The 25,048-nt window shown below is 47.6% G+C and overlaps 1 protein-coding gene across 6 annotated transcripts in view; it reads right to left on the reverse strand.

Annotated features, from left to right (window-relative positions):
- The window catches only part of LOC146187381 (centaurin-gamma-1A-like), a 256,006-nt gene that overhangs the window by 26,205 nt on the left and 204,753 nt on the right, over positions 1 to 25,048 (reverse strand). For all 6 annotated transcript variants that reach the window (XM_084607654.1, XM_084607653.1, XM_084607657.1 and 3 more), the window contains exons 4-8: positions 17,745 to 17,889; positions 17,548 to 17,682; positions 15,952 to 16,217; positions 13,264 to 13,494; positions 5,532 to 5,609 (exon numbers count right to left, since the gene is read on the reverse strand). In XM_084607654.1, the coding sequence (XP_084463780.1) occupies positions 5,532 to 5,609; positions 13,264 to 13,494; positions 15,952 to 16,217; positions 17,548 to 17,682; positions 17,745 to 17,889 (855 nt within the window). The remainder of the gene's footprint in view (positions 1 to 5,531; positions 5,610 to 13,263; positions 13,495 to 15,951; positions 16,218 to 17,547; positions 17,683 to 17,744; positions 17,890 to 25,048) is intronic.

Below are 25,048 nucleotides of genomic sequence, written 5' to 3' on the forward strand. Positions count from 1 at the left end.
CGGAACTCGAGTGCCTCGCCATTGTCTGGGCCGTCGAGAAGTTCCGTCCCTACCTGTACAGCCGTCATTTTACCATAGTCACGAACAAGAGCGCTCTCACTTGGCTGCAGTCTGCCAAACACTTAAATGCCAAGATTGCACGCTGGTCACTGCAACTTCAAGAGTATGTTTTCACCATAGTGCATCGGCGCGGTTCTGCCCATTAAGATGCCGATTTCCTTTCTCGCCACCCTTGTCCCGTGATGGCTTTGACGGATTTCAGGACTGCACAAACGCAAGATCCTGACCGTGCGGCCATAGTCCAATTCCTTGGCACCGCCGCCGGCGCAGGTCTCCGTAAACTGCACCGGGTCTATCGAATTAAAGATAATCTCTTGTGTCATGTGAGGCGGCTCCGTGGTCGACCACCCGTGTGGTTGCCAGTGGTGCCAGCGACACTGCGGTCGCAAGTCTTGCGCGGCCTACATGACGCTCCCGCAGATGGTCACCTTGGTCGCGGCAAGACCTACGCACGAGTGTCGGAGTGCTTTTGGTGGCCTAATATGTCCAGAGACGTCAAGGAACACGTTGCGTCCTGCCAGATGTGCCAATACCGGAAATCGTCCACACGAATAACCAAGCCACCCCCGCAGGCTTTTTCGCCGCCGAGTTCACCTTTCGAACTGGTTGGACTGGACCATTTGGGCCCATTCCCGAAGACGCCCGCCGGAAACAGGTATATTCTGGTTGCGATCGACTACTTGTCCAAGTGGGTCGAAGCACTGCCCGTTCCAGACACCTCTTCCGCTCATGCCGTTTTGTTTGTGGAACAGCATCTCGTTCTTCGGCATGGTGTGCCCCGACGTCTCATCACGGACCATGGGAGCTGCTTTATGTCCCATGAATTTGAGCGCGCCCTCCGCTCCTTCGGCATAGCGCATTCCACTACATCCGTCAATCATCCCCAGTGCAATGGCCTCGTGGAGCCGTGTTAATCGCACCTTCATGGATATACTCGCCTCCTACGTGGCTCCGTCCCACAGAAACTGGGATCGTTTTGTTTCTATGGCAACTTTTGCACTCAACACTGCGAGGCAAGAAACAGCGCATGTCATGCTGTTTTCAGTCGTCTATGGCAGAACACCCTCCATCCCTCTCGACGCGCAGTTGGGCCTTCCCCATCAGACTGCGTCACCAACTGACTCCGCCCAACGACTTCGTTACGCCCGCCTCGACGCTCAACGCAACCTTCTCACGGCTCATGCGCGTGTGCAAGTGGCCAATGCGGCAGCACCACCACTTCCCTCCTTCCGGTCCGGTGACTTGGTCCTCGTTCGCCGCATCATCCGCGCGACTGGCCGTGCCACGAAGCTCATGCCCCGATACCGCGGCCCTTACCGTGTCGTTGAATGGCTCGGCCCTGTGACATACCGCCTCGAAGACCTCCCCGAGCATCGACCATGCGGTGCGCACCACATTTCCCCGGAGCATGTGTCAAACATGAAGCGATATGTCAACGGCGCCAGCATTGATGCCGACTTAGATACCGGGCCATCACCACTACTGTTGTCGCCTGCTGCCTCATTGCCTTCCTCACGAAATGCCGCCCCATAAGTGGAGTGCCTGCAGCAGCGCGAGGGTTAGAGAACAAAAGAAGAGTGCCGGGGCAAGTGGTGTTTGCCTGGTGTCCTCCGTTCTTCTGTGCCTATCTCTACGCGGGCACAGCGTCCCACAACAATATCTTGCTGTTAAAAAAATTATTATAGCAATTGAATGTTCTGCGACAATTAAACCAGTCGTTCTTGCCTTTAGGATTCCAGCGATATATGCGATTATTGCTGTTGCTGGCTCGCTGCTGACAGTAATTATGGGCAAAAATACATTAAAAACAACGCCTGATACACTATCAAGGAACGCAGACATGATTAGTCTTTAAAGCTTTGTGAATAAGGTTCCCGTGTAGCAACTCGGGCATCTCAACCACATCTCGGTCGCATGCGGTAGTTCTTGCTGTTTCAATGCCCCTTTTCTTGCACGCTAAAAGGTAATGCTTCTGCAGTATCTAAAAAATATCGCCCCTGAAGCGGAATAGTCTGCGTAAATTTTTGTTAAACATGAAGCGCAGGCAGCACAGGCTTTGCAACAATCGTGCGACTGGGTGCGACAGTGTAGAAAGCGCCACCTCACGAGCGGAGATGGAAGGGGGGCGATTTTCGCCGCGGAGTCCAAGCGGAGTTTGCAAACTGCAGGTTATCTGGTAGCGTTGGTTACGTTCCTTACTGCTGCATTCCCTTGACTGTTAAGTCATTTTCATCTGGTCCCAGCATAGCTCCCATATAATGCAATGTATTAGGAACCCCGCAGTTACGTTGTAGCAGTGAAAATGTTCCCACGTGATACGTCGCAACCTGGCTGCCCAAATCCGCCCGAGCAACGCCGCCATTTTGGCTTTTGACAAGTCTTGGCCGGGCTCGGCTATGAAACTTGCCGGCAAGAAGCCGCACGCGAGTTAGAGAGGCTGGCACTAGATGGCCGTAACATCAACTCTTTATGCCATCATGGCCTCGAACCCACATTTTTTTCCCTCCACAGTCGAACCAGGAGAACGCTAGAACTTCCCCTCTTGTTCATAACATCTTTGTCGTGCTTCGATGACGTTCCGCAAGTGGAAGGTGCTTCCCCTTAAAGAAAAGCTAGCCGTACTGAACGCAGATGACAGGCAGCCAGCACGGAAGAGTGGATATTACAAAAGACCTTGTCGGCCACCCTCTACGCTTAATAGTGTCATCTCGAAGCATGCCGATATAGAAGGGAAGCCGCGCTTTTTGGCCCGAAGGCTAAGCAGGCTCGTGGCGCCAAGTATGTAAACCTTGACAAGGTTCTTCTCATCTGGTATAAACAAGCTCGCACTGCCGGTGTCAACTTCGACGGCAGCATTCTGCGCGAGAAGGCGATGGACATAGCCGACAGATTGGGCTTCACGGCGTGAAACAGCTGGATCGACCATTTTCAAAAGAGGCACGGCATCGCTTATAAGACGTTAAGCGGAGAAGCAGCAAGTGTCAACTTAGAAACGGTCGACGATTGGAAGGCCACACTATAGGCTACAATTGAGGGCTAGCACCTCGTGACGTTTATAATGCTGACAAAACGGGCCTTTTCTTCCGGGTACTGCCATCAAAGTCATTAAGACTGAAAGGTGAAGCATGCCATGGAGGCAAATGCAGCAAAGACCGATTGACGGTGCTCCTTTGTTGTAACATGGATGGCTCGGACAAGCTAAAGCCATAGGTAATTGGAAAATATCATAACCTAGGGTGCTAGAAGAACACTCGCTTGCTGCCATGTAACTGCAAAAGCAGCAGTCGTGCATGGATGACATGCTCTTTGTTCGAAGAATTTCTTCGGTACTTTGACAGCAAGATGGGTTCCCAGTGCAGAAATGTTCTCCTTTTTCTGGACAACTGTGCTGCCCACCCAAGAGGTTCGCTATTTCTTCAGAACGTGAAGCTTGTGTTCTTCCCACCTAACACTACCAAGTCATTTGCAGTCGTTGGATGCCGGCATCATAAAGAACCTAAAGCACGCCCACAGAAAATGCATTGTGAAGCGCTGTCTCGCGCGTATTGATCGCGGACAGCAACCTACGGCTATTTCAGTACTTGACGCTATGCACTACATCGCTTCAGCATGGACTGCAGTGGGGACGTCAACTGCACAGCACTGCGTTGGAGGTATCTTGTGAACAAGAGCTAGCTGAGGCTATGAATGAGCTGGGTGCCACTAGAGTCACATATCATGACTATGTTGCCGTGGATGCTGCCGTCGTGATGTCAGAGTGCCAGAGCATTGCCGAGATCGTTGCGAATTCGGTCACGAGTGAAGGTGCCGACTGCGATGACGAGGAACACGAGCTGCACGATTCCGAGAAGTTGACAGAACTGAGCTTTGGAGAAGCCATGGCGGCTCTGGACCTCCTCCGCAGGTATGTCGCACCTCAAAGCAACAGTGACACAAATGTGGCCTTCCAGGCTATTGAGAAATGCATGGTGCTTTCCAGAAAGCGAAAGAAACGACAATCCACCATTCTCAATTTTTATTTTTTATTTTTGTTTTTCATTTTTGAACTCAATAAATAGTTTCAAGTATAAGCTGCACTGTTTTCTTCATTTTCGGAACTTTCCTCAGTGTTGCGTTTTCCCGGCGGTTCTTGTTTTTGTTTTTTTCCCTGTCTCGTAAAAAAACATATGAACGAGGTTCCACTGTATGACTCTCGAAATTTTGATGTGCACCATCATGTAGGTAGCAGTGGTGGCAGTCTGAATGTGCCTGCCAAAGGCAATCCCCCGATATTTCACCAACTATGCTATACAGACTGCGCTGGCATTGAAATAGGGCATACCACTATGAAAATGGAGATGTGAAATGAACGTGAGAGCCAGTTTTTCAGCTGGAGTAGCTGCAAGTGGGAATTCTCTAGATGGAACAAAGAAGCGCTCCAGATGAGCACAATTTCTGGTTCCACAGTCCAGCTGGATCATCTGGGAAGTTTCTATTCTATGCTAAACTGGGCAACATAAAATATGGTTGGTCAGATGTACTGGTGCGCTCTTTTCTTGTCGCTCCTCATCGACCAACTGGTGCCCTGATAAGCCTTAGATCTACCTGTTCCACAATAATCACCTGGAGTACCTGGCCTCGGCTGCAGACATTACACATGCGCTGAGAATGCTCCATCCAGTGGCCAATGGTGGGGAACTTTGCAACCATAAAGTTTTATCAAGAGACAAGAGCAATCCCCATTTCTGTTGATGCTGAAACTGGTGACTCGCACTGACACATCAACCACGAATAAAGATAAGTGTTACTTGTAAATGAAACAACGTCCTCTCTTGCGCGCTAAATGTGAACTGCTGCAAGCTGCTGGGCGACACTTTGCACTTGCCTTTCTCACTCCTTGATTTAACTTTGAACAATTTTGAAAGCCAAATCTGTAAAATGTTTCGAGCAGTCTGGTGGGCTCCTACTATACGAGGTCCTACTATACTTCATTCACACACATCTCACGGTTATAGCTTTCATTATCTATGTGCAGCAATAATCAGCAGCAGACAGACATCCAACATCGTAGGACAATGAAGACAAGGTTTTCAAAAGTTATAAACAGACATCAAGGCAGAAACTCCAGGCAGGAAGCCACGACCCTAGAAACATCCGAGGCCCAGCCTTCCCCATGCTGTCCTTTTTCCCAACAAGAGGTATTGCAGAAAAAATAAGAAACACTCTGGAGACAGAAACAGCTGCTATGCAAGACTCCAGAAGCAAACTATTGATGACTGTATGCACTAGAAAGCAAACTTGCTTGTTCGGCTATTACAGTAACGTGAAAAGCCAGCGATTCCAGTAATAGCAGTTTCACCTTGGACTGCACACTGGATTCAATCTGATGCTTAAACTGCGCATGAGGGATTGATGTCCCCAAAGCCCTTTCATCAGCCACCAATAGAGTGCAACTATAGCCCCAGCTGAGAAGTGATGGCGAGTGCACCAACCTGCCGTACAGGAATCACCCGGCCGCTGCCCATCTCTCCATTACGCAGTTTCTTCTCTTCATCCGCCTTCTTCAGGGGCTGAGCATGCAAGAAATCAAGAGGCTCCAATGTTTTCCTCATAGATTTCCATCTCCCCAGAGCACACACATTAAGCAAACAAGAGACCAACTTTTCACATTTCTCACAATAATGATGAGTTCCTATCGTCACAAAATGCACACACTGGCCCAAAACTATGCCCTGCAGGTCTCTGAAGCGAGGTGAACTGAAGCACACTGTCCAGTGAACCCATTTCATGCTTACATCTGCTCTTGATCACAGGAGAGGCAACGGTTTTCTCTTTCTTGCTCTCCAAAATTAAGTAATTGGTAAATAACTACATCCTGGATTCACAAACAAGTCTTATTTTAGTAGGAGTTGTGAATCACCTTAGAAGACAGCTGACAAATGTTTGCATCAAGGTACCATTTATACAGCTCTACTTGCCAGGCACATTTCTCTCACCCAGCACACACGTGAAAGCCTAGCAGGGAGAGTGCTCCAGAGAAAAGCGAATTTTGTTCTCCAAGATGCATCTTGGGATGCTGAAGCGGCACCCTTGTCACATGAAAGGTTTTTTTACTGCGCAGTTTACCTATCAAGGCAAGAAAAAGAAATCTACTTCACATCGTCAAAACATTTCAGTCAGCTGTTTTTCTACCTACACTTTTTCTAGTAATTTCTACCTACACTGGCACTCTACTTCCCAAGCCAAAAGAAAATTAATTAATCCTTACTAAATAATTCATTTTTCACAATGAAAAAATACTGAAAACTAGGCTAGACGACTCTCAAAATACCTCTGCTGGCTTCACTGGTCTAGGACATTTTGTCTTTTTAAAAAACTTGCTTAGCTTAAAGGGACACTGCAGCGGTTTTCAAATGTACCAATACTATAGACTTTTGAAGTAGATCATGCCTGTGAAGTTATTTTTTTTTATTATGTATAAAACACCTGCGCAATTGTCGACTGAAAGCGCGCAAATCAAATTTCTCGCGCCCCGCGCGACTACTACAAAGGAGGAAAGCGGAGGGAAAAACCTCACTTTTCCGTCCGTCGTGACGTCACCGTGAGTAGCCGGAGGCATTCAGAGCCAACGGAGGATGTTTTCGGCGTGCGCTGTTCCTCGTTTTGCGTGCGTTGCGGACGTACAAAACATGTCAACTCAGTGTTGTGCACCTGATACAACACAGCTCTGCATGTGTTCGGATGCACGAACAGCTGTGGACGGGACGATGTAATCTTCTATTGTATTAAAAGCTCGCGGCGCAATGAGGCATTGCTGAGAAGAGAGATGAATTCAAGCCGACCAAAGGAAACTTTCTACTCGAAGCATTTTCGTAACTGTGACTACATGCAGTTTGTTTCTAATGCGATTTCTATAGGGCTTTGACAAAAAGGCATGGCTGAACTGTGAAGCGGTTCCTTCTGTTTTCTTGTACAGTAGAATCTCGATGATACGATTACGGCTGGTACGAATTTCGGGATGATACGAATTTTAAGAATGCTTTGAACAGACTACACTGTATAGAATACATTAAGATTCGGGGTGATACGAAGAGTTTCCGACCCCGCCGCAGTTGATACGAACGTGCAAACCAGTTGCGCATGCTAGCGGGCCGGCGCGGCTGGCCTCAAGAGGGTAACATAACCGATGCGGCCACCGCTAACTCCTCCTCTTCCTCCTCCACCTCCTCCTCCTCCTCCTCCCCCCCCTCCGCGAATGATACGAACGAACGTTGTACAAAGTCGCACAAAGCCACCGAGCAGCTCAGCGCAAGAGCTCACAGGGAGAGAGGGTACCCACCGCAGCCGCTGCCTCTCCTCTCCAACCCCCCTCACCCCACTAGCCACCCTGCCCCCCCCTCCCTTTCGTAGCAAACCGACGAGCACTAGACAAGGACGGCCAAGGCGAGGCACATTCCCAGTCGTGTACGTCACTCACGCTGGCAGCTCATTGGTCTATCGAAAAGTTGTCTCGCCGGCTGTTCCCAGGAGGCCTGTGACGCTGGCTGCCGCTGCAGTAGTTCTCCGTTCGCCGCTTCTTTCTGTCGTTCGCTGTGACGTGAACTGCCCAAACGTTAGAAAGACGCAAGCGTTCGCTGCTGCCGAAATGTCACGGAAGCGTAAAGCCCTTTCTTTTAAGGAAAAGCTTGAAGTGCTGAAGAGGGTTGACGAAAACCCTAAGAAGAAGCGCATCGACTTGGCAAAAGAGCTAAGGATGGCACCGTCGACGCTCTGCACCATTGTTGGGCAGCGAGATGTCATCTTGAAGAATGTGCAGCACTTCGGTGAGAACATGAAGCAGGTTAAAACAGTGACCCATGTCAAGCTGGAAGAGGTTCTGCTGACTTGGTTCCGCGAAGTGACAACGGCCGGCGTCAACATGGATGGCAAGGTGCTACGTGAAAAAACCGACACCGTTGCGCAATCGCTTGGAATTAAAAATTTCCAAGCGTCTGGGGGATGGCTGCACCGGTTTAAGGGGCGGCACAGACTTGTCTGCCAGGTCGTCTCAGGTGAAGGGAAGAAAGTGGACCAGTCAGCTGTAGATGAGTGGCTGAACACGCTGCCGGCGCTGATTTCGGAGAACGCGCCACGCGACATATTTAATGCCGACGAAGCGGGCCTCTTTTTCAACCTTCAACCGGAAAGAAGTTTGTGCGTAAAAGGCCAGGCATGCCAGGGTGGCCAGAAAAGCAAGGAGAGAGTAACAGTATTCTTTTGCTGCAACTCGGATGGATCCGAGAAACTCCAGCTTACCGTCATCGGTAAGTCGAAGAAACCGAGGTGTTTCCGATCGGCGGAGCGTTTGCCTGTCTCTTACAAAAATAACTGAAAGGCGTGGATGACTGGAGATTTTTTCCGCGAGTTCTTGACAAGCCTGGATCGGAAAATGGCGTCAAGAAATCGGAAAAGTTTGCTTTTCGTGGAAAAGTGCTCTGCCCACCCAAAGGAAATGACTTCAATAACGTGAAAGTCAGGTTCCTGCCGGCGAACACTACCAGCCATCTTCAGCCACTGGACGCTGGGATAATTAGAAATGTGAAGCATCATTTCAAAGGACTTCTAGTGAGGCGTCTGCTGGCAAAAATTGACCGTAAAGAAGCAAACTTGCAGATCAGTCTCTTAGATACTTTGCACTTCCTAGCCATGTCGTGGGATAGTGTAACACAGACACAATTTCGAACTGTTTTAGTAAGTGCGGATTTGCCGTCGGACTTGATGCGGCTTCAGCAAGAGATTGTCAAGAGCCAGATGAAGACCTCATGATTGATGGCTGGGACAATCTGGAAACTGAAGCTTCGGCTCGGGACTTCGTTACCGCAGACGACAACGTCGCGACCTGTGGGCTGAGGTCTATTGAAGACTTGGTCAACGAAGCGAATGATTGCGAAAATGAGCCTGACAGCGATGGTGACGCTGACGACGAGTGTGATCAGCCGCCGTCAACGGCAGATACTCTTCACGCTTTGGACGTTCTGCGCCGCACCGTAAGTGCCGGCAGCGTGAGCGACGAAACCGCGGCACGGTTTTATGCCTTCAGGCGGAGCTTGTCCACGACATCAACAGCAAAAAAGTGCAGACAAGCATTACGGACTTTTTCGGCCGCAAGTAGTTCGCCATAATAAAGTTTGGTTCATTTTCAATTCATTTCCATGTGGAAGTTGACTTGTTTTGGATCATACGAATTTGGGATGATACGAATATTTTGCGTGCTCCCTTGGAGTTCGTATTATTGAGATTCACTGTACAAAACAGTCGGGATAGTCATCTGCAATCCGTTCATGGACTGCAATTTCATGATAGAATGGTCAGACAGCATCGGCACATGGTTGTATTCGCGTATCTTTTTTTTTTTTTTTTCACCAGAACTTCGCGCAACGCCTTCTGTGCTAAACATAGACAACTCATCAGTAGCACGCGTGGATGATTTTTGCGAACTAGCAGATGATTAAGAAGAGCCCACTGCTGTGTCGAAGCTAGGTTGTGAAGACTGCGAGATCTTTTCCAGCACAGCACGTACCTGATATGTTCGTGGAACCCTTACGGGAGCATTATTAGAAGATAAAGAGTGTACCGCTCAGCTGGGTATAGGCGCATTCAGGTAAGGAGCGCAAAGAGAGAGGTGCGTCCAAGCAATTAATCATCGAAGTTGTTTATACATGGCCTTGCGATTTTGCACCCGTTGCTGCCTTGTCATTTTACATAGTCCTGTCTTGTTTGGGGATGCACATCAGGTTGGAAATGAAAACGAGGAAGCTCTTGTAAGAAAACACATTTCGGAACACGGTTTGCTCACTAAGGTATGGGTGCGGAGGATTTGCAGCTTGGCTTTCAACATACAGTTCAGTTCAGTCGTTCAGTCGTGTCCGACTCTTCGTGACCCTATGGACCATGTCACGCCACGCTTTCCGGTCTCTCACTATCTTCCTAACATCACATAACTTCATCTGCAGTGCCTCGAGGATGCCATCTAACCATCGCGTTCACTGCCTACCCCTTCTCCGGCGACCCTCAACCTTTCCCAACATCAAATCTTTCTCAAGCGACTCCTCTCTTCTCATCAGATGACCAAAGTAGCTGAGCTTTAACTTTAAAATTTGACCCTCCAATGAGCAGTCAGGGTTTATGGTCGACAATATCGACTGATTTGATCTTCTGGCAGTCCAAGGAACTCTCCTCTCAAGAGTCTTCGCCAGCACCACAATTCAAACGCGTCAATTCTTCGGCGGTCAGCCTTTTTCACAGTCCAACTCTCGCATCCATACATCACAACTGGAAAGACCATAGCACGAGTTATACGGATCTTGGTTGGCAGACTAATGTCTCTGCTCTTTACTCAGCTGTCAGCCGTCAATTCACTAAACGTGTATTGTGACAGTACGATAAAAAGGAAAGGCTTTCAACGTCTGCTAAATGTCATATGACAAGTAGCATTCTGCGCTCATTTGACTTGGTCCCCAGCACAATGGCCCCATGAATGCCTCGTATGCATTGCACAGCTCCGCAATCGTGCTTCGCTTATTGTTCATTTGTCTGGTGGCAGCTGTGTACTGCTTCAGCCTTTCTATAAAATTCTTCGTTCCCCCAAGGTACCACGACTGGCATTCAGAGCAGAATTTGGTACATCAAGCTTTGGGTTCATTTTTAACAACAACGACCTTTCGGGCGGGGCGAGAGGCCTGAGACGGAGGTAGTCGGCAAGGGCATTGTTCGCTGCCCTTCCTTCCCAGGAACATGCGGACTGACGGTTCGCTGAGGGCCATGTAGTTTCTGCTAATAATGGCACACATTACTTTTAAAAATGCCTCACTGCAACCAAAGCAAGTTTTCATGCCAAATCTATGCTCCCCACAACGTTCAATACCGTAGCAGTCTGGGCGTGTTGGTTATTCATGATTAAAAAATACAGCGCAGAGAAGGACGAGGACAAAATGAAGACACATAGGACACACGAGCGCTCGTGTGTCCTGTGTCTTCATTTTGTCCTCGTCCTTCTCTGCGCTGTATTTTTTCATCCCCACAACGGAAGTGCTACATTGTTTGTGGGCGTATTTGGTACGGATACATGCGGTAAAAATCCCGATGGTCATTCATGCGGAAATAGCATGCCATAATAACATTCACAAAGCCGCAAAGAGCTGCGATCAACACAGTACAGTGAAGGAACCGCATCGGCAGCTTTTCCGCTCCTCAGAATGTCGTCACGTGACGTCTTGGCCAATCACGGGCGGCGGCACGACCCGCGGTGAGCCCAGTCGCATGGGTTGCGTATTTCTGCTGAAAAAAGGCTATTTCTGCTTTCTTCTGCCCGATTTTAATCTGATATTCGCGTTCGCAGCATGAAAAACTATGGCTTTTTGCTGAAAGCCCAACTTTTGCAAAAAGTGCTGCAGTGTCCCTTTAACTAGGACCCTAGTACACAGGACGTTAGTGCACGAAATTCTCCGAATCACAAGGAAGCTGATGGATGGAATTCCCCGCCAACACTTTGTCTCGAGAAACTGAAGGGCATTTCAATACTCAAGCCAAACACTTCCTGCCTCTCCTTCAGCAAGCACATTTGCAGGATAGCCCTACCACTGTGTAATGATAGATCCAGCAAAGCTATTCTGTAATGGTAAAGGTGTTTGGCGATGGTTAAACATATTAGAGACTTTTAGTATAGCGTACACAGACACACGCAGAGGAATAGCGCATGCCAAAAATAGCGTGACACGCACTGCGCATGCGCGATACCCGGGACCGAGCTCTTTCGTACGATCGGCCAGCGTACGCTGAAACTTGAGTTTATCGTGCCCAGTCTTCACGTACGATGGGAGATCAGCGTTGACAAGATGCCGGCGTTCAAGCCGCCCGCTTCAGAGTGAATTTGTCTTCATTATCGCGTTTTACAAGTATACAACAGTTGCATCTTGCCTGTACTCACCTATGGGGCTGAAACGTGGAGGCTAACCAAGAGAGTTCTACTTAAGTTGAGGACAACCCAGAGGGCTATGGAACGAAAAATGGTAGGGGTAACATTAAGAGATAGAAAGCGTGCAGAGTGGGTCAGAGAAATAACTCAAGTTACCGACATTCTAGTAGAAATTAAAAAGAAGAAATGAACATGGGCAGGACATGTAGTGCGAAGAGAGGATAACCGATGGTCGCTGAGGGTAACAAACTGGATTCCAAGGGAAGGAAAGCGTAGCAGGGGGCAGCAGAAAGTTAGGTGGGCGGATGAGATTAAGAAGTTCGCAGGGGTCAAGTGGATGCAGCTAGCACATAACCGGGTTAAGTGGAGAAATATGGAAGAGGCCTTCGCCCTGCAGTGGGTATAATCAGGCTGATGATGATGATGATGATGATGATGATGATGATGATGATGATGATGACCGCGTTTTAGGGCGCGCTGCCGCCTATAAATGGCACACGGGGTCTTCGCTTTGCCTCGTGTAGCATTCAGCTCAAATATTTAGTGAATAACTTGCTTTGTTTTTTATGTTGAACGGCGGCAGCGCAGTCCCTAAGCCTGACAAGTAGCGTTGCTTTGTTCGCATGGCAACGCCATGAAGCGGATCGCCTTGGCTTGACTGCTTACACGTGTGTATCCGTAAAAATGTGCTTGGCAGTACGAGGCTAAAAGGAGGCTGGTACTCACCATGACGGCAATACAAGGTAAAAGTACTCAACATGGGAATACCAACATTGGGGAGTACAACGAAGCTGCCGCAACACAGAAACTGGCTAAAATCCCGATGCGACTCGGCTAGTTTTGGCTTGGGAGTAAAAAAAAAAAAAAAAAAGCCTGAATGTGTTTTTTAATTTTAAATCGAGATGTCATCACCGTAGTTTGCGTTCGCGCTTTCGTACGGCCAACTGAAAGTGCCGATACAACACATGGAGTACCGTCCCATAATTTGCTGGCGTTTATCATACAAAAGCGTCCATACGCTATACTAAAAGTGTCTATTATGTTGTATGCCATCATTATTTGCCTCCCACTCGTAGAGTATGCGCAAAATTGCTTTCACCGGACACTTGGTGTCACACCAGCACCGCGAAGCCAGGAAAGGTGCCCTTAACAGCTGTCACTGAAAAATAGGGTGATTAAAGCTACACAAGCAACCTTGGCTGGCAGAGGCTTGCAAGATGAAAGCATCTGAACCATAATTGAACCCCTACTCGTTTACACCTGCCACCCACCGTAAACAAGTTGGATCTGCGGCGAGTCTTGCGGGCTGTTGTTGGTGTGGAACAGGGCGTCACGAACTCCGGCCTCTCCCGGTTGTTTCCAGCAGTGGCCGCCGCTGGGGGTGGCACCACTTCAGAGGAGGCCTGCGACATGCTCCGCTCTCCTTTCTCAAACTTCTGGATCTCCCTCTGCACTGAGGTGCCGGCCGTGATGCAGTCACGGATCTGCCGCAAGTGGCTCTCCTGGAAAGGGAGAGAGCACTGATCGCAAACGGTGCCCCAGGCCGGTGGAGTGGCCAAGGTGCAGGCGCAGTCAGAACAATATCAAGCGTGCACTGAAAAGGACTAACCAGAAGGCAAAGCCAAACCTGGTAACACAACCACGCGCGTGTGTCACACGGCCGTCGATGGGGTCGACACTCCCTCGTAATCACCTCCTGCACCCTGCTTGTGCCCTCGCACCTTTCGTCACTACCGGGTATGACACACAACCATAAGAAGAACAAAAAGCTGGGCCAGTTGATGGTTATCCATTATTTAACAGCACGAAAAAACGAGGACGTTAAGACACACAACAACACGAGCGCCGACTTTCAACTGAAGATTTATTATCACAAACGACATTTATACATAATCCCACCAAAATACACACACACAAAAAAAACTACTTATCCTATCTTTAACTTCCTGCAACAACTTCTCAAGGAAGGAGATTTCTCTGTTACTCATTACCATTAATTAACAGAGAAATTGCCTTTCTTGACAAGTCGTTACAGGAAGTTTAAGATAAGATAAATAGTTTTTTTTTGTGTGTGTATTTTGGCGAGATTATGTATAAATGTCATTTGTGATAAATCTTCAGTTGAAAGTCAGTGCTCGTGTTGTTGTGCGTGTTAACGTCCTCATATTTTCGCGCTGTTAAGTAATGGATACACAACCATAAAGCCCCACCAAAAACTCAAAATGGCAGTTGGGAGGGCGAAGCCGACAACTCCAGTCTGAACAGAAGGAGCACGTAAATGCACTGCCACTCAGCATTTGCAAGTTATGAAAGGAAAAACTAAAGCATGCTGCGTGATGTGAGAAAGTGAACAAAGCCAATTATGCCGCTATTCCACTTCACCCTTGATCCACATAGCACACAGCTCAAAGCATGAGGGCTTTGTGCAAGAGTGCCTATTTACAGTGGATTTGTAAGTAGCTATGGGAAAAGGATGTGTACTGCACCATGGAGGATGGGAAAGGGAAATGCTTTTGTTAGCTATCACTGATTTCCACCAGTGATGTCAAGAGCAGATATGCACTTTTTTTTTTAATGCAATCGTAAGTAAGCAAGCATGGAGAAGCTGTAACGGAAGAGCTAAGCTACAAGAAAAAGCCACCTTATCATCGCTCTAAAAGAATTAACCATGACATGTGTGTACAACCGTTTTCTGCTAAATGTGACTTGTTCACATTCTCATTTTTTCACCATTCATAGAAATATGGAACAACCTGCCCCACCAATTTATGAATAATGTGTCAATTCACTTGATGCTTTTTCTGCCAGTGTTACCTTTTTTTCAAGAAATGTCACTTTTGTCGAGTTGTTGTCCTCTTTTTTGTTCACACAATTGTGCAGCCTTTTTGATACGTTATTCACTGTATGCTGTGTGCCCTTTCTCTGCTGCCACATGCCTGTTTGTACTTTTTTTTTCCACTCCTGTAACAGCCTGAGAAAGGCTCACAGTATTGTGAAATAAATAAATAAGCAATTGGCCACTAACAAGACCATTACTTTAAAGCATTTTTCAAACTTCCCTGCTACATCACAGTAAAGTGTGTTTGAGAACATCACTCTAAAAGACAGTGCCTAGGGGAAAAAACACTAAATGTTTAATAGGTTTTCCAACATTTAAGCACAATAGTGCATGGCCCTCCTGTCCACTAAATGCAAAGCCAACAAATTAACTTCTGTGGCACACCTAGCTTTGCATATCATAACCACATAGATGACAGATATGGTGTGCAAAGTGTCAAAGGGTTTGTATCCTTTCTCTTATCAGTTGTTGCGGCCATGTGTGGCACCATGTTGCCATGGCTGCATGCAACATTTCTTCATCTGGACACTTTTGAACCAAACAAACTGCACACAAAAGCAGTGAGAGAAAAAAAAACAGCAAGCATCAAAGCTGTTTTCAGCTCAACACCACTTTCAGTGAGCAACTCACACACTACTTAAAAAGTTATTTCATTAAATAAGCTTAAGCTGCTTGGTCCCTCTTTTTTTTTTCACTACTAGTATTTCTCATAGGTAAACTAGCCGGAGAACTATTGAATGGAAAATGGTAGGTGTGAAGTTAAGAGGTGGGAAGCATGCAGAGTGGGCGAGAGAAATAATTCGAGTTATTGACATTCTAGTGGAAATCAAGAACAAATGGGCCAGACATGTAGTGCCAAGAGAGGATAACGATGGTTGAAAAGGGTAACCGATTCTGTAGCAGGGGGCAGCAGAAAGTCAGGTGAACAGATGAGGTTAGAAGTTCGCAGGGGTCATGAGGATGCAGCTAGCACAGGACTGGGGAGAGGCCTTCACCTCACAGTGGGTATAGTTCGGCTGATGATGATGATTATTGTGATTATTGTGGTGGTAGTGGTGATGGTGGTGGTGGTGGTGGTGATGATGGTGATGATGAAACTAGCCGACAACTATGGACCAACCTTGAGTGAGGTCTGGTTGAGGTTTGCAGCTGGGGCACTGACTGCCCCACCATGGAGGGCATTGTAGCTGTTGACAAGCGTTGCCGTTGCATTCGCAGTGGCTGCAGTGGCGGTAGAGGCCTGCTGCTGCAGCTGTTCCCTGGCGTAGCCATTGCTGGCCATGCCAAAGTGGGCCCTCCCAGCTCCCACGCCAACGGGGGTGCTAGGCCGAGAGTTGTTGGGCGTCAGCGCAGAGGCCATCCGCATCTGGACAACCCTCTGGCATGCTGCATGGCACACACACATCAGACAACCTGCAACACCACTTCCCCCACGATGGCCGACAGAGTGGGAAAAGCATTAAAACATGCTACGGCTACAAAGCAAATGATACACAATGTGCAACCACAGCATCATACTTATGTGAGCAATTCAATTAATGGCGTCCATGCTGCTAAATACTGTAATGTGCCGTCGTAGATGGCACCTGAGAAGACACACCAGGATGGCTTGATGAACTCTAACAAATTTCGCCAAAGTTGAGGCAATACCCATGGTTAGCCCAATCTTCATATAACCTATCCAACGCTCTACTGACAATGGTGGACCACATGAAGGAAATATATGGTCCGCAATCATGAGCTGTGCATTGCACATCCACTACAGAAGTGTATGCAAGTCACGCACAAACTAAATGTTCTGCACTCAATGCAACACTTTGAGGTATGAACAAAGCCGATGCAGTCGTACCTTATTAATGAGGACACTTTGGTTCTCCAGGAAAACTATTCACCCGCAATAACAAATTGTGTAATGAAAAAAAGAAGAAAAAAAAAACAACCTAAAAAAAAAACGTAAAAGACATGCTATAATCAAGGTCTGCTTCTGTGCATAGTAACGACCAGTGAAGTTGTGATAACTTATAAATTTGTAGGATACAAACACATTTATCCAAGTCTTCCTTATGCTTGAAATAATGTGGTGCAATTGACGCGTCTAGTGGTCTAGGATGCACTCGATGGAGCTTCATGAATAAACTGCTTCACTTATACTGCAACTTTTCTTATCCCATGAACCTTTGATACACGTATCAGCATTGAGTCGGCTGAAAGTTGTTAAATGTGGCCTAGCATACGATACCAACAGCAGCAGCAGCAGGAGTTTTCTTGACATGAATTCATGCAATGCAGAAGATGGTGTGGTGTATCGACTAGGCAACGTTCGACTGGTCGCATGGAAGCACAAAAAAAAAATAATAATAATAAGTAAGGGGGGGGGGGGGGGGGTGCTATAAATCAGTCACTGCCTGCTTTTAATTGCGGTGATCTAACACCCCACACAAAAACGAGAAAATAAGATGTCTGGTTGGGGCATTATAGATTTCATTCTGATACTGTCAAGACTAACGTGATAAAAACATGTGGGCCGTATACAACTCCCCTTTCCATTACTCAGAGAGAGAGTGTCCACAATAACAAGGCATAAACGTGCGCAAGAAGTTTGGTCCCCGCAAAAAAAGGCATTTCGATGACCTTAGAGCATGTTTATGCAATCCCTTCCGGCGTGTGCTTCGCGTGAATCGCCAACACGGCGGGAGTTGTTCAAACAGGCACGCACCGTCCTGAAACACCCTCTCGACGTTGAAGCCGTAGGTGGCGCAGGTCTCGTAGTAGGAACACCGCTTGAGGTCGCTGGCCAGCTTCCGGGCGCGGGAGTCGTCTATGAGGCGCGGGTTGCTCTCGCTGATAGCGTCTGCTGGGCAACAGGACGACACAATCAAGGATCGTTCTCGTGGCATCACAAACCCCACTCACCCTGCGTGCCGACCAGTATGAGGGGCAGGTCGGCGGCATTGTTTCGGAAGTGCGCCATGCGCATGTAGTAGCTGTAGACTGCGCTGAACGAGGCCTCATTCTCCAGGCTGAACACAAAGATCACTGCGTCCACCCAGCAGCTGAACTGCACAACCATCGACAACGGTCAGCCACACAGCACACGCATATCTCACAACGGCACTCCTCCGCTGCTCGAGCACTCAGCCAGCTGGTCAACAGGACCGTCACGTGACGGTGAGGCTGCTCGAATCGGTCCAGCCTAATGTTTGCACAATTAATTTCCCAATTAATAGGATAATTAATTTTAGTTCTGTCTGAAATGAACGATTAAAAAATTATAGAGAGCATTTTGGACCGCTAAAGTGCAATGAGGCGAACACCATTATAGCGCGATCGATCATAGCCCTCCACTACGGCACCTCTATCTGCCTCTCTTCTTTCACTCCCACCTTCCTTTACGGCGTGGTACATGTGTCAAGCCAATGGTATCCTGGACTGAGGAAATCACCCACGCAATTCCGATAACAAATTACAGTTTACTCTCTCAGCGAAGAATTGCGACAGATACTGCGCCTTTTCTATCCAGTAAATAAATTTCAAACGACGCTGACACCTGCTGTATTAACGCCCCCTAGACATCTGGGTGTGCTTCTGTTTGCTGTGTGGTGCGGCATTCGAGGAAGCGGCAAATGAAAGGCGCAGTACGGATGCCTGGATCAGACGCCCGGCGGGGTCAGCTTCGTATATGCATGGATGGATAGATGACAACTTTTATTGTCTGCCTTAAATAGAGGCCCCTTACTCCCCACCCCCAGCACGCAGGTCTAGGGGATAAGGGCTGGAGCCTTCGTGACTAAAGGTGATGTCATGACCTGTTGTGACGGTACATAGCGCGCAGGAAGTTGCGATAGCGCTAGCTTGCGTAGGAACGGAAGCCAAGTTCATAATCAGCGACAGCAAAACTGCCATCCAAAATTTTGAAAAGGGGAGGATATCGCCGGAGGCAGCCAAAATCCTCACCCAAAGAACGCTGAATAGGAATATTCAGTTAATTTGGACACCCCATCACGCTGCCGTCCCTGGTAACGAGGCAGCTCACGAGCTAGTCCGAGTTCTCTACTTCCGGGTAACCGTAGAGCCCCCCGAACACTGGGCATAAGACGAGAGTCTGCAAAATTACGGGAAAATCATCGACCACAATAAATTGGGACGTAGACTGGTACCCCTGCCAGATGTTAGCCTAAATAATAGAGAAGCTGTCGCATGGAGGCGGCTACAAACTAATACCTTCATGAACCCGGTCTGGGCGTTTCACGTGCTACCAGACCTTAGGGACAATGTGTGACGAGAGGGACCCTCAACCACACAATTTGGGAGTGCCCACAATCCACAGGGATATGATTAAATGTAACAAGTGGAGAAGCCTGGGATACCCTGCTGCGAAGCGCGGACCCTGCAATCCAGCAAGCACTGCACCGTCCATCCGGTGGAAGAGGCCGCAACAAGCCAAGGACTACCTGCCAGCCTCTAATCCGCACGACTCCCCGCCTTTACCGGCACGTGTGCCGGGGGGCGGGAAAGAAAACGTCCATTTCCGATGGAAATAAAAGTTGTGCAACCAACCAACCCTTGTCGAACACAACCAGCATTTGATTAAACCATTAAAGTTCACCGACATTCTATAATTCGTTTACAGGAGAGGAAAGGCGCGGTATCTGTCACTCGCGGAATCCCGCTCATCCTCACGGTAGACGAGGGAAATTATGAAGAGCGTTTCACGATCCAGGGCATGGCGCAGTTTGCGAAGTGCTGGGCTAGGGATCCAAATGATGGGAGGTTCGATTCCCGGTGGAGACAAGGTTTATTAATTTATTTTTAGCTCTCGCTGACAACCTTCTGTCGACAATGATGAGGCATTAAAGGCTTTCGCCTTAAAAAGCCGTTTATATACTACGGGCCACGGTACGGGTCATTGTTACGGTGGCTATCAGTGTATTGCTCCCCTGAACAGTAACAGACATCTAATTTTGAAACTTAACATGCTGCTTGCAATCTGTCCTTACGCACAGCTTATTTAGGTGCTCAAAAATCTAACAGCCTACATGCTATTTAACAAACCGAAATTTAAAAGTTCGGAGTTGCATGATCTACAACATGGTAAATATTGCCGCAACCGATTAGTCTTTATTTGTTCTTTTTTTGACAGCGGCCTTATCACAGTGATTCTAGCGCAAGGATCAATCCTGTCCTTTGTTTTTATTCATGCTCGTTGTCTCGAGATGTTGCTTTATCATTTTCTATGTCGCGCAAGCTGCGTCGAGAGAAATCTAGAAGATTCCTGCCACTCACGTGTTTCTGCAATATTCCACATTATGCTAGTCACGGTCTGCGGCTTTATCTCGATGTTTCTTCGCCGCCTCTAAATTGAGCGTTGGCACGTGCGACAAGCACGTTGTTATTGCCGCCGCCTCTTAGTTCTTTTGCGGGCACAAGTCAGCCCAATAAAGAGTTTCATTCAAGTGCAACGCCAGTGTCTTCGTTTGTGGCTACTGGGCTTGTCACCACTACGTGACAATATGGCATAACTATCGTACGGCAAAATGGCTCGGCAAACGGTGTTCACCGACGACTCTTTAAAAATACCGTATTTTCGCGATACTAGTCACTCCCCTGCACCTTCGCCCCTAATATAATAAACAAAAAAACAGAGTGGAAAAACAATTGCCGGCGATTACGTTACTTCATAATGAGAAATTTGAGTGCAGCTCATCAGCTGTTTCACCTTTTTGATAGATTGAGGCAAAAATTTCGAGCAAGACATGTACGTGCAATTACAGGCAACATTTTTTTTAATTTTTCACACGTATTCCTTCAAGAAACACTCCACAAACAGTTCTTGGCTGTCATGAAAGAAGCTTTGTGGTTGGAGAAATGAAGAGAGCAATTTAGTTATCGGGAGGTTGCGGGAGGCAGCGCGTGGGCCCACAGGAAAGTTGCGCGACGAACAAATTAGCAGCTACTGACTGATTCCACTGACTGACTGATGCCACTAGCAAGTGAAGAGAATGTGAATCTGCGTTTCGGCTTGCACGCACCGTGATCCGCTGATACCGAGCCAGTGTTTCGGCAACCGGAGAGCAGCACCCTCACCGCCACGCAGGAAGAGGGGGAGGGAGGGTATAAGCAGCGGCGAACGGGGAGCGCGCGCAGCAATCAGATAACACACGCGGTCGGCGCCACGCAGGAAGAGGGGACTGAGCTGGGGGACTGAAAGGGGGGTGGAGCTGGTTACGAGGCCGACGCCGACACGAAATCCAGGAACGGGCGCCAAAGAGCTGCGCTCTGAAATGTTTTCATACGAATCTGTACGCTATACAGGACAGCTGGCGGCACAGGACGCCAAAAGCCGGCTAAAAGTGGCCCCCATAACACTACCAGTGCGTTGCCCGGGAAGAATGTCACGGGTCCGCGCATGCTTTATATGACGTGAGCTGTTTGATAGTTGTAACGAAGTCAGAATGAAGCCGAAGCGTGTGTGTGGGAGGGTCCTTTATATTTTCGAATATAGGCACCCCCACCCCCCTTTTCGGCATATCGATCGTGAAAGAAAACAGGGTGCTTAGAGTGGAACAAATACAGTAGTTTTTCTGAGTTCACTATTTTAGATACGGTACAGCCACCAATGAAGGGCACCAGAAAACCGCAAAGGCGCGTTTATAGGCAACCACTAAAATCAAATAGTTACACCTTGTAACTACCGCTTCATCGAGATGCACATAGACCACACTAATATCCATATCGTTTTTTTTTTTTTTGTTTTTTTTTGTTTTGTTTTGTTTTTTTTTTTTTTTTTCATTTTTAGTTCTGCAGCCGTCACCTGGGAAAAGCTGAGATGGCGCGGCCGGAAAACGCATGCAGCCAAGCCCATCGATAAGCTTCGGCCGTGCCTACGTTTTCTCTGAGCGGTACGGCGCGTTTGTGTGCTTTTGTTACGTGTACGCTGTATTACCACCGCGAACCAATGCGAGCCTACAGATGTATGGTTGTCTGTTTGTGGAGAGGGAGATGACAAACACTCGCTTACAAGGACATGACGTTGCACTTGCTGTTGGTTCATACTACCCGTAGGCGCTCCTTCTTTTCCTGTGATCGTGTCCTTGCGCCGTCTGACGTAGGAGGTCTCGGATTTGACCCACCGCGTGACGGCTTCGTGAGGGTTAGAAACTCGCGAGGGTGCATGTCTATTGCCTACGCGTGGCTTACATGTGGCGAAATTTTCAAAAGCACCTTGAACGTTTTTAGGAACGAAAGTAAGTTAATCAAAAGGCTCTGTGAGGATGAGTTGATTGCAGCTCGAAAACGCCATTTCTCTCGATTTTGCCTCCATGCTGAGGATGCACTAGAATTATGCAACAGTTGGTGCTAGAAAAGTCCGCAATAAAATAGAAACGGACGAAGGATATGGCAGATTCACCTGCAACGACTACGAGCACCACAAAAATACTTCAATGTGGCAAAGCACAATTCTGCTACTATATGCACGGGCTAAATGTGTGGATGCAGGTAAACGAGGTCGTCTATGTCGCTACGCACCACAGCGAAGATGCGTCGCGCGGAAATTTGCCTACAGCACACCGTAACTGCCAGTGCCACTGAAGATTGTGCGAGAGCGTACAAGCAATGGCCGACTGCCCGCACCGTAGAGTTAATACAAAGACTCTGGAGGGAAAGCTGGGCAGGGAAACGAGCATGGAGGAAGGAAACAACTTAGGAGAGGCCCTTGCCATTCCCAATGCATTGGATAAAGTGTGGCGGAAGTGACGTCAAAATTTAGGGTTAGCCAAGTCGGGCCATTAGCAACGGTGACGCGTTGCTATGAAAACTCGGGCCACTAGCAACAGCGTTGCTAAAGGCCCTAGGTACGTGAGCGTCGCGGAGAAAGAGTAAAGGAGGAGCTTCAAAAAAATGACGTCAGGGCCTCTCCTAAGCTTTCCTTCCCCCATGGAAATGAGCATCCTTTCTCCATGGAAACGAGCTTCCCACTGGTCGTCGCCATTGTGGCCAGCACAGTTTCTGCTCACTGCGTAAAAAATGAATAAAGGTTTGAACAAAAGTTTTAAAAACCGCTGCAGGTAACACGACTGTAGAAAATTTCTATACATTGTTTTCAAGTTTCAAGCACATTATATGATCTTTCAGGCACCTTCTTGGTCGTAAAGGAATGATGTAGAACGATTGGAAACCATGTTTGCGAGCAGACGTAGCAGATGCCCTTTGAGTTTCGGTTTCAAATTTCAATTTTCGAGGGCTTCGAAGTCAAGTCAGATACTTGAAACAACGAGAAGTTTATAGCAAACAGGTGCTTGCTCTTTCATGCATCGCGATGGCGCCTTCCTGCGCTGTATGCAAGGCAACAGCTATAGAAGGATCCGGCATATTGCTTCACGTGTGAGTAGACGTGCCACATTTTATATTTGCAAATTTCATAATAGGTGTTCATAATAATACCTGTGCCAACTAGAGTTTTCTTTCAAGCAAGTCAAGTTATGCTTGATTTTGGTTTTTGCTTGATTTTTGCTTGATTTTTTCCCCTCTTGTTCTGCTCTTTCTTTTTTCCTGCTTAATCTTTAGTTTTACATTATATTTTTTTATGTCAGCTGACAGGCATGTATGCTCAGACTTGCCTCACGCTGCTAAAAACTGCCCCACAAGCCTTCTGTTGGCTTTGACAGGCCCATATACATCATGGCATGCCATGAATGAATCATTATTATGATATACTTACATGATCTCGTTTAATGCTACATGGCTGTGAAATTGCACACTATGAGATGACTAAAATGCTCAGTCCCTAACTTCGGGCTGCAACTTGAATAAAAAGTCTTCAGTGATATGCCTTACCACTATGTGCCTGTCTTGCCATGAGATACACAAAAACCATTATGATCCTGTTTATTTTTAAGTATATTCAGCTTCCTTATCGCCATTTCCCCAGCCTGCTAGGGGACATATTATGCTAATTTTAAAAGATGAATGATCGAGTGTTTTCAGTGGCATCTAAATTTGTTTTACAGAAATGTTTTGCATCACTAATACATGCGGTAATAAAGACGATATTATTTAGCGCATTTCTGAAATAACTGCTACTCCGTATACTGAAGAACAAAAAGCTGTTAAAATGGCTGGAGATGATGCTGTGGTGAGATAATTCCATTGCGACATTGTCCCGCGCCAGAAGAGATATGTCAACTTCATCCTATGCGAAGCGCAAAGTAAAAATATGCACAAGATCCACAGGAGTTAAGAAGCCTTTGAAATTTATAAAAGGAAACAAAATAAAAAATATGCACACAAGGCAAATCAACAGGAAACACACACGAGCACCCTTTGACATTTACTGAATGCAGCACTAGCCATCCCGGATAGACCAAGAAGGGCCGGCCCGTTGCTGTGGAATTCGTCACCGTTTTGTTTTTTTTTTTTCTTTTTAATGTAGTGTGGTCGCCGTCTTGCGCCAAAACAAATTTCTGACGTGTTTTCAGGTGATCGGGCACAGAGGAGATGCATATGTCCTCGACAGACGAAATGCATGCGAAGCACGTAACAATCGCAGGGATAGCCCGCCTTACGATAACAACTCGGAAGAGGCAGGACACCTATGTGATGTTACAGTAGGTACGCGACGCAACATACCACCAGAAATGCTCCAGACGCGATGATTCTGCCGTTGTTTACAGCACCTACTCTACAGTAGTAACAGTAGCACAGTAGCCACATGCCGCCATCTTCCCACGATCTACGTTGCCAGCTTCAAACCATATTCATGTGCCCGATTTAGCAAGTAAAAATCATCTGGCAACCATTAAACAGTGTGATGATGGCGGCAATCACGCGGTCACCACTGGAATGCATTGGCTGAACGGGCAGCTTTCCCTCTAGAGTCTTTGTATTAACTATATAGCCCGCACCTTGCAACCGTCGCCATTGATTTCCGTCAGAGGCTCAGGTAGCATCCACACCGCGCACCGGCGTACAACCCACCAACTTGAACTAGAAACGGGTTTCATTCGCACTGCGGCTAATGAAAGCGCTTTGCTTCGAAATCGAAAAGACAGCCAGAAAAAGGAGACCTGACGGGCAGGATTTGTACGGCGGCCGCCAGATGAAGCGCCACAGCAAGTGACCCAGATTCGGCGAAGGGAGATCATTTGCGGCCGTGAACTTGCACATCTTTTCCACTTGGCGAAATGAAAGGTCCTTCTCTCATTGGGAAAACTAAGTCA

The sequence above is a fragment of the Amblyomma maculatum genome, chromosome 6 (genome assembly GCF_055883805.1).
Source record: "Amblyomma maculatum isolate TAMU_Amacu chromosome 6, ASM5588380v1, whole genome shotgun sequence".
In the NCBI taxonomy this organism is placed as follows: domain Eukaryota; kingdom Metazoa; phylum Arthropoda; class Arachnida; order Ixodida; family Ixodidae; genus Amblyomma; species Amblyomma maculatum.